At 53.8% G+C, this 11,291-nt stretch overlaps 1 protein-coding gene across 1 annotated transcript; it reads right to left on the bottom strand.

Moving 5' to 3' along the window:
* Positions 1-1,661: 1,661 nt before the first annotated feature.
* ADGRF3 (adhesion G protein-coupled receptor F3) lies at positions 1,662-10,694 on the bottom strand. Its single transcript, XM_057742970.1, is given in 14 exon segments — positions 1,662-1,721; positions 2,151-2,213; positions 2,298-2,339; positions 2,796-4,172; positions 5,036-5,215; positions 5,618-5,814; positions 5,980-6,123; positions 6,631-6,840; positions 7,379-7,423; positions 7,426-7,650; positions 8,032-8,214; positions 8,654-8,794; positions 9,204-9,264; positions 10,611-10,694. Coding segments are annotated over 14 exon segments (3,012 nt in total).
* Between the last annotated feature and the right edge of the window lie 597 nt (positions 10,695-11,291).

Below are 11,291 nucleotides of genomic sequence, written 5' to 3'. Positions count from 1 at the left end.
AAAAAAATTAAGACTGTAAATGTTAATAAAGTGAAAGTGGGATTGAGACATGACTCTTTTGTCAGGGAAACCAGCAAGGCAGAGCCCCCACTGATTCCAGTAGCTGCTGCTTCCTGAGGGGGCTGGAAGAAGTACGAGGGACAGGGACAGTGCAGTTGTCCCAGTGAGTTGGTATCTTCCATTTGGAAGAATGATTGAATCCATTTAGAGAAATATTTGGGCTGGTTTATACACAGTTAAAATATTCACACAAATCATTAAGTGGAGGTATAGTGTATATAAGAAAAATATTTTCAATGGCATGTCCTTAGCATATCACTTTTTTATTTCAAAAGAAAACATCCTCTTTCCACTTTACAAAAATATCCATGAATTTTAAAATTAACATTCATCAGATTATTTTTCATTTACTTTGTTAAAAAAATTTTCAGTCCTGTCATCATCCTCTCATGGGTTCCATAAGTTAATTCAGCTAGGCGTCTTGGTGTCCTCTAAAGACTTTTCTTAAATATTTCTTCTCTATATCTAGTCTTAGCTTTAATCCTGTCTTTTTTTAAATGTCAGTGTTTGTCATCTTTTCTCCTTAATTCTTGGCAGTCTGTGTTACCTTTCTCTGTAAAATTTATACCGCATTCTTACAGATGTGCTCATGTCAGTGACTGTATATACATGCGTACATCTATGACACTTACATTTTATTATAATGTATTTTATGGAGGTTAAAGAAGGAGGGACCTATTAACTTCACCTTTTCCTAAATTTTGAAAAGGAAACCAAATTCTGCCCTTTGCCTCCAATGTTTGGAAGATGGGTGTTCCTGTCAATTAAGCCATCCTTTCTTCATAACTATAGAGAAGAAATAATCAGACAGGAAATCACTGAATAGTTAAAATAAAACCATTTTTATTGACTGTATCTGTAACATGAACCGCTGATTAGTTAAAAACTGGTCGAGGCAGTTTTACTTGTAATTATAGTGAACTGTGATATCTGTTGATTGTTTTTACAGCAAAGCCAGGCTTATTCTTAGGTAGCTTTAGCTAGTTTTTCATGCTTTTCTTGCTTGGATAGTTACAGGTGGGGACAGGTAAGCTGCAAGAGAAATGAGGGTGACTAATGGAAACAGAAGCCTGTCTTCCTCAAGGGCTGAGCTCTGGGAGGGGGAAAGGGTTCAGAGCGTTGGCCAGGATGCATCCCTGGATTCAAGGACACACCCTCAACTCCCTTGAGGGAACACAGGCTCTGCCTGTGGGTCACCCAGAGTTTGTCTTTCCCACGGAAGGAGCGCGCCCTGACGCCTCTGAGGCTACCCTTCCCTCTGGACTCCAGGCCCACCCATGGCAATTCCTTCAAAACAATGGTTTTTCAGAATAATTAAAATTTTGATAGTGTGAAAAGGAATTTTCAGAGTGAACTGAGTCAAGGGCAGGTGGTGGTACACCCCCTCCAGCTTTCTGGAAAAGCAGTAGGAGATCCTACGCCATCTGCTTTCTGAGGCCTCCCCCTCCTTCAGCCCGTCTGGAAATGTCTACCGTCTTCCACGCTTTGGGTTGGGACAGGTATGTGAAGAGGAGTTTTCTTTTCAGAGCTTTGTTGGGAAGCCCTGTGTACACTCAACCTCACTCCACGCTGCTCACGCAGCTGCTGAGAACACTTCATTCTCACCTGGTGTCTTTACTTCCTCCTTTGCTGTGTTCCGGGATGTAGGTTTCATTTGGGGCCTAGGAAGGGGTGGAAAGGCCCAGTTGCAGGGCGATTTTTATGATTGCCAACTCTCCTTTGTATCCATTTTTACATTTTCACCTGCCCTGCTGCCCGGGCAGCAAAAATCCTAGGAAGTTTGTTCCCAGCTACAGTGACTCCCATGCATACCAATCCTATCTTTGCCCTTCAAATGCTCACTGGAGGCAGATTTTCAGAGGGAGAAACAAGGGACAATCCAGAGTCGCCAGGAGTCCAGGTTATAATCAGGAGCCCAGGAACCTGAATCTCTGCCTGGGCTGCTTTCTCCACTGCTGGAGAGCTTGCCCTGCAGCGCCAGTCCTCTCTTGGCTTCTAGCTGTGCCCGTCTCCTCTCGGGAAGGCTGTGGAACATCTACTTCTGACCTGCTCTCAGGGGGAGAAGTGAGAATGTGCAGCCAGCAGCTCACCAGGGAGATGGTGGAGCTGGGGGCTTGGCTGCGGCAGAAGTGTTTGCGTAAAGCCTCTTGGACCTGCAGGAGAGGTGAATGTCATTATGACAGCCAGAGTCCTGGCCTTTGTTTGCGAGTCAGGCACAGGGAGGTGGACAGACTCACCTTCCTGTCCATGAGGCAACCAAACAATAAGATGAAGACACCCTGAAAAGAGGGATACGGGAATCAGTCAAGGAGGAAGGAATCAACTTGTTGCCTCTCCTCTTCTTCAGCCTCCGTCCTCTTGCCTAATTCACATCCTGAGGCTTCCCGTCTCCGTTTTCCTGTACATTAGCACTGCTTGGTGCATAGGATCCATTTCAGGTGCTTTTCTCACTGTTACGGTTACAAAGAAGATGGATATCAAAGGACAGGGTATTAACAATTCCTGACTTCAAAGGCAAATCCAGATAGTTTACAGTTAAGAAAACCAAAGCTCAGAGAGGTTTGTCCAAAGTTACCTAGCTAGTCAGTAGAGGAACTGGGATCCGGACTTAAGCCTTTTAAAATTCCTGAGCCTATGTTTCTTCTGCTCCACCATGATACCTCCTTGAGAAGGGCCTGGCAGTAGCTTAGGCTGTCTAACAGGGCAAAGAGCACAGCTGCCACCTTGTCACCCACCTGGGAGGCGTTTAGAACCGTGAAGAGGTAGTGAGGGACTATGGAGACTTCCTCTAGCAGAGTGGCCAGCCCCAGTCCCCAGGTGAGGCCAAAGATGGGCGTGAGAACGAGCAGAGCTTTGATCACCCCCAGGAGGGCTTGGCGCTTCTCCACCTGGGGTCCCTCCGACAGCGAAGGTCTCAGCAGCTTCAGCACAGCCATGGTGAGTACCAGCCCGTTCACGCCCACGATGGCCAGCACTGGCCCCACGAAGGTGTAGAGTGCTCCTCCCTTTTTGTCCAACCAGCATGCCCCCTCCCCCAGGTATTGCCCTCGGGGTAAGTAGAGGCCCAGGGCAACACATGCAAACCCCATCGGGCACAGGTAGCCAACGAACACCATCAGGGAGAGTACTCGGTGCTTGGACAGCCGATGGAAGACAAAGAGCAGCTGGTGGGCCAGCATCAGGGCCTGGGCCAGCATCCAGAAAAAGGTGGCCAGGTACAGGAAATGACAGAGGAAGGCAGCGGCCAGGCAGAGCGGGCTGCGGGGCCCTGGAGGAAGCAGTGGGGCTCCTAGGAAGCAGGTGTCTGCGGCCAGCAGGCAGAGCACCACGTTGAGCAGGGCCACATGGCGTAAATAGGCAACTTTGTTCCTCACCACAAATCTCCACACCAGCCTGTACACGGCCAGGCACACGAGCAGCGCCAGAATGGAGGCCCCCAAGCCCACCTGACTCAGCAGCTCCAGGGTGGGGTTTTTTGGAACTGTGTGTCCAGACATGAGGATGGAGAAGGCAGTGAGGTGCCGGCAGATACACTGAGTGGTGGGGCTGGCCCCGGCTGCCTGCACCTGGCACCCTGCATCAGACCAGCCCCCCTCGCCCTGGAAGAGATCATGATCCCAGAAGACACAGTGGGGACTGCCGTCTGTGTCCCCAAAGTCCATGATGACCTCTCCCTGGTTGAAGACCTGGCCACCTGCCATGATGGAGATGGCGAGGACTAGCCCAGGAGTGGCGTAGAGGGAGTCCCCCAGCCCTTGTCCATAGTTTGAGGGCAGAAGGTGGTCCAGTTTTTGCAGGCTAGTAACACTGACGTCCGTTCCATTATGGCCCAGTGGGGCCAGGGAGTGCCTGGGAATCTGTGCCTGCAGCGGGGGCTGAGTAGGGAAGGAGACTCTGTAGTCAGCAGGAAATGTGGGCCTGAGGAGCTGGCTCTGCAGCCGCACATTGGGCAGCACGCGGGAGAAGGGCTGATCCTGTGGGTGCAGGCTGCGTGCCAGGGTCTCCACAGCCAGCAGGAGATTGGAGCCCACTGAGGCCTTCTGGGCCCGGGCTGGGGTCCACAGAGAGCTGGAGTCCATGTCCAGGACCTTGTCTGTGGTCTTCAGGAGAGCCTGCAGCACCCAACAGAGAGGTGAGGCCTCGCCACCCAAGCCCACAGCACTGAGCCAGGGGCACCGAGATCTACAGACCCCAAGCCACCCTTCCTAGTGCAGCACAAGGCCCAAGGCTGGGAAGAGGAGGAGGAAGCCACGTCGGTGAAGGGAGACGTTCTGGATGGGAGGAGTGGGGGCCTGTCCGGCTAACCGCTGGGGCATCTTCTGGTGTGTGGTCTCCTGATGCACATCTCGCCCCTCCGTCTGATGCCCTTTCTCCCCCTTCCATCGCTTGGGGCCACGCAGGTTCTAAGGGGCCCCCTACAGGTCTGTAAAGCTAGGAACAGTGCCCGGTGGTAGAGGGCACACATTCTGAAGTAGAGGGCCACCTGCATGTCTGCACCCCCATGCGGTGCACCTTCCCAGACACAAAGGGTGTGCGTGTCATTGTCCCTGGTTATTCTTTTGGCTGCAGCTTATGGGTCACCCACTGATGCCTATCCTGAGAGCTGGTTTGGGTGAATCCAGCAAAGCCAAGTGCGTTTGAGTATCTCCACGTAGGCACCTTGCATGTGGCCGTGGGGGATCCATGTCATATCCACGTGTCTGCACGTGCATGAATGCCTCTGAACTGTCTCCACACCCCTCCCTGCCTTCCCCAGCCTCCCACGTGTTCCCAGCATCAGGCCTTCTCCACACTCCATGGCCTTGGAGGCTGGTATCCAAGAGGAGAAATGGACCAGGGGAGCAGACACTTGAACTCGAGAAAGGTCTGCCATCTGACAGCCCATGGCTATGTCAGAGGGACAGAAATGCCCAGGGGTGAAGAGCTTCCGGCCCACACTACCCAGCTGGCCCCTGCTGTGGCTCAGAGATCTCACCTCCAGGGCACTGCAGTTGAGCTGTATTCTGGCATCTGCCACCACCTTGGCCAGGACTGTCATGGCGCCCACCAGTGCCAACAAGTCAGAGGGTGAAGTCACCACTACTACCTGCTCTGGGAGCTGAGCCAGGATCTGTGGCACCTCCTCTGCAGGCCGGCCCTGGCCTGCCCGCAGCAGCTGAGACAGACAAGACAGCAGGAGGGGGGTGGGCGAGCCTTCAAGGGGGAGGGGTGGCCTCCTCCCCTGTCCAGCTCTTTTCTCCCCACACCCACACCCCGTCCCAGGGGAGCAGGCAGTAGAGAGGGGAGTGAGCCACGTGGAAGGAACTGACACCAAGGTTTGTGGAGCGGACACTTGGTGGGGTTAAGGTTTGGGACTAGCACCCTCCCTGCCATGAGAGTCCTGGCCACTTTAAGGGCCCCCACACCTGCTTCCTGGCTCTGCTAGAGCGCCAGTTCAGAGAAGCTGAATAACCTTCGGGCTGGACCTCGGGGGAAAGGACTCTAAAGCTGGGTCCCGAGTGAGGAAGGGAGACGTGATGGACGATGGGGCACCTGGGCAGCCGGTCAGAAGCTTTACCCGGGTCCGACGAAGCAAGGCCAGGAGCCCCGTGTCTGTGCAGCTGCTGTGGGTGCACCCCCAGACCCCATCAGGCCTGCAAGGCCTCTTCATTGTGCCGGACCTGTTCCTGGGACACGGGGCCTGTGCCACGTGGCCAGCCTTGGTGACGTTCCAGGCAACAGTCGAAGAGTCCTCAGGGCAGGTGGTGTCTCCATCTGAAAATGATACCAGGGAAGCCTCAGAGACCCAGTCAAACCTGCGCCTTCCCTTGGGCAGGCTGTGGAGTGTGGTCCTGTGGCCCAGTGCAGGGAGACATGAGGGAGGAACTCCCAGGACCAGCAGGTGAGAGGTTGGCCAGCTGGACCCCAAGCCCCAAGTACCCTGGATGACGGTGACAGAGACGGCGACCCTGAGAGGGCTCAGTCCTGGGCTCTGCAGGTCACAAGCGTACGTAGTGTCGGCTGCAGGGCAGCTCTGAACAGCCAGCACAAAGCACTGGGAGTCTGGCGTGTGGAATAGGGAGGCTGAGGGGGAGACAAGAAAAGGAATGGTCGCTGGACCAGGGGCACACCTAGACCTCAGGAGGCCCAGAGATGCCTTGTCAGTCTTTCTAGCCATTTCAGAAGCAGATGAAGCAGAGGAGAAGAGCTGAGTGGTGTGTGGGCATCACACTACTGAAGGCAGGGCTTGGATTTGGGCGAAGGGGATCCTTGGGGGTCTCTTACTAGCTCCAGGCCCTGAAGCCACAGTGAATTCATTTGTAAAATGGGACCATCATCAAATGAACCTCACAGAGTAATATCGTGTGAGTTCAAGAAGATCGTGTGAATGAAAGCATTCTACAAAAGTTGTCTACACACATGTGGCTATTGTTGTATGAACAGAATGGGGGTAAAACAGTATTGGACTTGGACCCAGACCCCCCAGGTTGAACTGCAGCCTCTGCTTCTCAGAAGCTGGAGAGCCAGCTGCCTGAAGGCGAGTAGCTGCTCCCTTTCCTCTGACTGCTGACAGCCAGCCCCTTTCCATACCTTCGCTGCCCTCGCTGGGGCTCCAGGAAGCCGTGTAGCCCAGGTGTGCTCTGGGGATGCAGCAGCTCAGTTGGAAGCCAGGGGAGGTGGCACAGGAGATGGAGAGCTGGTGTGGGAGCCCAGCCACGTCTGTCGCCTGCAGGGGCACCCTCACAACCTGGCGCAGCTCCCACCTGAACCCTTGGGCCTCAAAGCAGCATATGTACTCACCTGCAGACACACACCTGTTGCACCTCCCAGCTGCTCGGCCCCCACTTGTGCCACAGGGTCTCAGCTGCTTCCCCAGCCACACCTTAGGTCTGCCCTCTCCATCCAGCCTCAGCTTAACCCCAGCAGGGAAGATCCCTATCCCCCAGAGGGTTTCTAGGAGGAAGACGAGATCCTGACGCTTTGTTATTAGCCTGTAGCCGTGCATCCTAAGGTGAACCTCTCTGCCTCCAGTAGATGCTCTTCCTGCACCACCTGGTGCCATTTCAACATTGTGAAGGAAAGCCCGCATCTGTTCTCAGTTGAAATTGAGGCCACACTTTCAGCATTCTCTCATTATAATTCTTCACATCAATGGGCCTCATAGCCTTAGTTTCCACAGAATGAATAAATGGAGATAAGGGAAAGGAAGAGGAGAGAAAAACAAGAAGGAAGGAGAAGAGCGGGAGGAAGAGGAGATGGAGGGGAGCAGAGGAAAAAGAGGAAAAAAAGACGGGGAGGAGAAAGAAGAAGAGAGAGGAGGGAAGGACAGGCGGGCTACCTGCCCATCTACTGGAGACGTTGATGATGCTGAGGACAGCCTGGAGGTCAAGGACACACGTGTCCCTGCCCACAGGAGGACAGGGCTTGGGCTCCCTGTGGGCCGCAGGAACCAGTTCAGGTTGGTGATCTCCTGGCTTGTGAGGAGGGTCAGGTTCAGGGTGTCGCCAGGCATCTGCAGCCAGGAGTTGAGGCTTAGGGTTGTGGGGGCTGCAGGAGACAGGAGACAGGACCCCCAGAGCAGGAACTTGTGGCCCTTGAGGCAGCTAAGCTCTCCCTCCTTCCCCACCTTCTGAACCCATCTCTCCTTATGCCCTCCCCAGCTAACAATTGTTTTGTCCCTGGAGGAGTGTGGCTGCTGCAATCCAGCCTGGAAGGCCCTGTCTGTGGAACCAAACAGGGAGGCTTTCTGACCTAGGACACCCCCACAGGGAGGGAACTTTCTCTCCTTGTCCACATGCCTCCGGAGCCCTGCTGTTTGTGAGTCTCACTCCTCCTGTCCTAAGCACGGGGCCTGTGATCTGCTATAATGCCTGGCATTTTCTCTCACCCAGAGCAGTCGCTGGGCTTGGACCAGCTGGCAGAGATACAGGGGTCAGAGAGGAAAAAGCACAGAGGGTTTCACTCGCGGCCGTTGGTTTCCAAGCTCCCGACCCTCCTCACCAGGTGGCAGCAGCTGGCAGTGCCCGGCTTCAGTTGGGCCGAAGACAAGACAGCTGCAAGGCCCGTGCTCGAGGGGGGCTTGGCAGGGAGGGTGATGGGAGCAGACACTGGCATTCCATTGGTACCCAGAGAGGCAAGCACAGTAGCTATACCCATTGTGGGTGACATTACACTCTGTCGCAGAGGGAAGAGGGATAAGAAGTGAGCAGGTTGTCTGGGAAAGCCCGACATCTGATGTCTGCATGACTCCAGGGCTTGGAATCTGGAACAATCCTCAAATCACAGTGACTGCCTTCTCAGGGTTCAAAGCAGTGGAGCGTACTGGGCCAAGGCATCGGGGGTGGGAGTGGAGAAGCCCAGGTCCATGGTCATCGGCCCCTTGGGCCTCTGCCAAAGTTCAGAAGATGGGGACCTGGAGCAGGAAGGGGAGGTCTGTCTGATGGGAGGTGAGGAAGGAGCTGGACCACACAGACCCTCCGATAAATAGGGAGGCGCTCGCAGTATCCTGGACCAGGGTCTGTGGGAGGGCTGGGCTCCCTGCACTCTGAGCCCCCTTCCCACACAAGCAGCTCAGGGCCACAGAGAAGCAGGGGTCAGTAGAATTGCCCCCCACCTGTTGTGAGGCTGAGGCCCGTGAGAGTTACTGGGGCAGAGGAAGCCGAAGCAGTGGGGAGACTCAGGGGCCTGGAGAGTGCTGCTGGCCTGTGCTCATTTGAAAAGTCTAGCTGTACATAGACGGAGACCAGGACCGATTCTGCAGGAGAGAGAGGACAGCTGGAGAGAAGAGGCAGCTGCGGACCAGTCCCCTTTGGGCCCCATACCTAGCTGTCCCCTCCAGGAACCGAGGCACATTGCATCTCCCATAGCCCGTCCGGGCGCAGACAGGACCCAGGAAGGTGGGCACAGCTCATCCAGCTGTGATGCCTTCACACACGCTGTTTCATGTCACCTTCTCAACAACCCCCCTTATATAGGTGACAATCTCTAAGAGGAAGGATTTTCTCAAGGCCTCATAACTAGAGAACTGCGTTCAGGCCTGTTTGGTCAGCACCAGACCCAGTCTCTCTCTTCACCCCACTGCCCCCTGGCTGTGCCCTCTTCCAGATCTTTCTTTCTGCCTTGTTCCCTGCTCCCTGTCTCCCGCCCCCGGTCTGTCCACTCACCATCTGCTCCACTTTCTTGGTCCAATTGCTGCCCTGATTCCCCTCCAGCCAGACTCTGTCCCTGGAACAGAGCACAGGGGAGAGACTTCTGAGTCAGCCCGCATGTCTCCCTGGGACACCTTCTTCCTCAAGCCGCTCAGGGGCCAGTCTGGCTAGTCTGGTATGACTTGGTCTCTTTGAAGCTCCTCTTTTCACCTGGAATCGAGTGGGCACATCCAGGAGGGGAGAGCAGGCTTCTGGTAGGAGGTGCAGGGGTGCAGCCCCAGGGATCCCGCCCAGGCCTGCAAAGCCCACCTGAACCCAGGAACCAGGCACACCCTGGAGAGTCAACATGCTTTGCTGAATTCCTTCCTGAATGTACCCATCCCTGGGCCTCTAGGCTAATTGAAATGGCTGGGTCTGGAGCTCCAGTGGAGGTTGGGGGGCCTGGGGGGAGCTGCCTGGGGCCCAGAGGCTTTAGGGCTATTCCCTCCATAGGAATTGCCATGATGGTGAGCAGAAGGCAATACCTTAGTCTCTGGTGCCTGTAAATTACTTCCTTGCCAACTCCTCCCTCTCTCAAAATTGCATGTGGGTGAGGAGATCAGTCTAAAGACAGATACTGATCTAGATAAGGATGCAGCTAGAGACAGAGATAGAGATATCCACCTTGGAGAAAACACAAATCAGAAAGTGCTAAAGTAGACCCTTCTGCCTTTCCTCAGATTCTCTCCTGTCCTCTACGCCAATGGTTCCCAAGTTTGGAAAGTTTTTATTTTCATTTTTAAATTGCAAGCTTGACTGGAAGAGCCTTTATCCAAAGCGCAGCAGGAATCACTGGTGTCCACAGGAATTCAAATAAAGAAACAAAAGTTATCCCCACACCCCGAAAAATAAGGCTAAACTCTCGGAGATCTTATAACAAACCAGCCTCTTTTAAAAATGCATTACTGGGGCTTTCTAGGTGGCACAGTGGTTAAGAATCCACCTGCCAATGCAGGGGACACGGGTTCAATCCCTGCTCCAGGGAGATCCCACATGCCACGGGGCAACAAAGCCTACGTGCCACAACAATTTAGCCTGTGCTTTAGAGCCCATGAGCCACAACTATTGAGCCCATGTGCTGCAACTACTGAAGCCCACGCACCTAGAGCCCGTGCTCCACAACAAGAGAAGCCACGGCAATGAGGAGCCCGCGCACCACAACGAAGAGTAGCCCCCACTCACTGCAACTAAAGAAAGCCTGCGCACAGAAAAAAAAAAAAAAAAAAAAAAAACCTTAAAAAAAAATGCATTACTTCCTTTCCCTCCAGGCTCTCCCCTCCACCTATCCTTTCATCCCACATCTTGCTGCCTCTCACACCCAGAGGCCCTGTCATCACCTTTGTGGACCTTCCCCCAGTCTTCCCTCACCCCAGTCTTACTCACAGGCTGGGATGCTCAGGTAAGTGGTGACCCCACCAGAGGGAGAGTCATGGCCAGGAGTAGCACAGGGGCAGCTGAGCAGACCATGGCTCAATGAAGCAGTCTTCAAGAGCCCTCCTGCTGCTGCATGATGCAAATTTCCTCAGAGAAGAGCTGGCAGGGCTGTGCACAGATGGGATGGGAGGGAATGGTCGAAGGGAGCCAGGGCCAAATTTACAGAGGAAGTGCTACAACCCATGCTACAGTCAAATGAGCATCCAGGTCACAGCGGGGCCACCTGGAGCCCACATGCCCCAGTGAGAGTGGCCTGCCCAGGTTCCCTGCTAGGGTCTGGGCCAAGGACTCAGTGAGCAGGAGGGGACTTGGGGGCCCTAGGGCACCAACAACCATGTGTCAATAATCCAGGTTCAGTCACATCCCCAATGATCTGGGAAATCTGGATTGTTCTGGAACTCCTAGGAAGCTGGATCATTGACCAAAGAGCCAGGGTTAGAAAAGGCAAACATTAGAGCTGATTACTACCCAAAATAATTTCTAAATAGCCTGGAGTCTTAAATGTAACAAAGAATCTGGAAAAATGCCAGGAGACATTATCAAGTAATTTCACAAAATAATTTTGAAGTGAGAAAGGCTTTTCTAAACACGACACAAAACCCAGAAGCCAAAAAGGAAATAAATTAGACA

The sequence above is a fragment of the Hippopotamus amphibius genome, chromosome 7, assembly GCF_030028045.1.
Source record: "Hippopotamus amphibius kiboko isolate mHipAmp2 chromosome 7, mHipAmp2.hap2, whole genome shotgun sequence".
Classification (NCBI taxonomy): domain Eukaryota; kingdom Metazoa; phylum Chordata; class Mammalia; order Artiodactyla; family Hippopotamidae; genus Hippopotamus; species Hippopotamus amphibius.
Note: the sequence above shows the minus strand (reverse complement) of the source record. Positions and strands in the feature narration are given on the sequence as shown.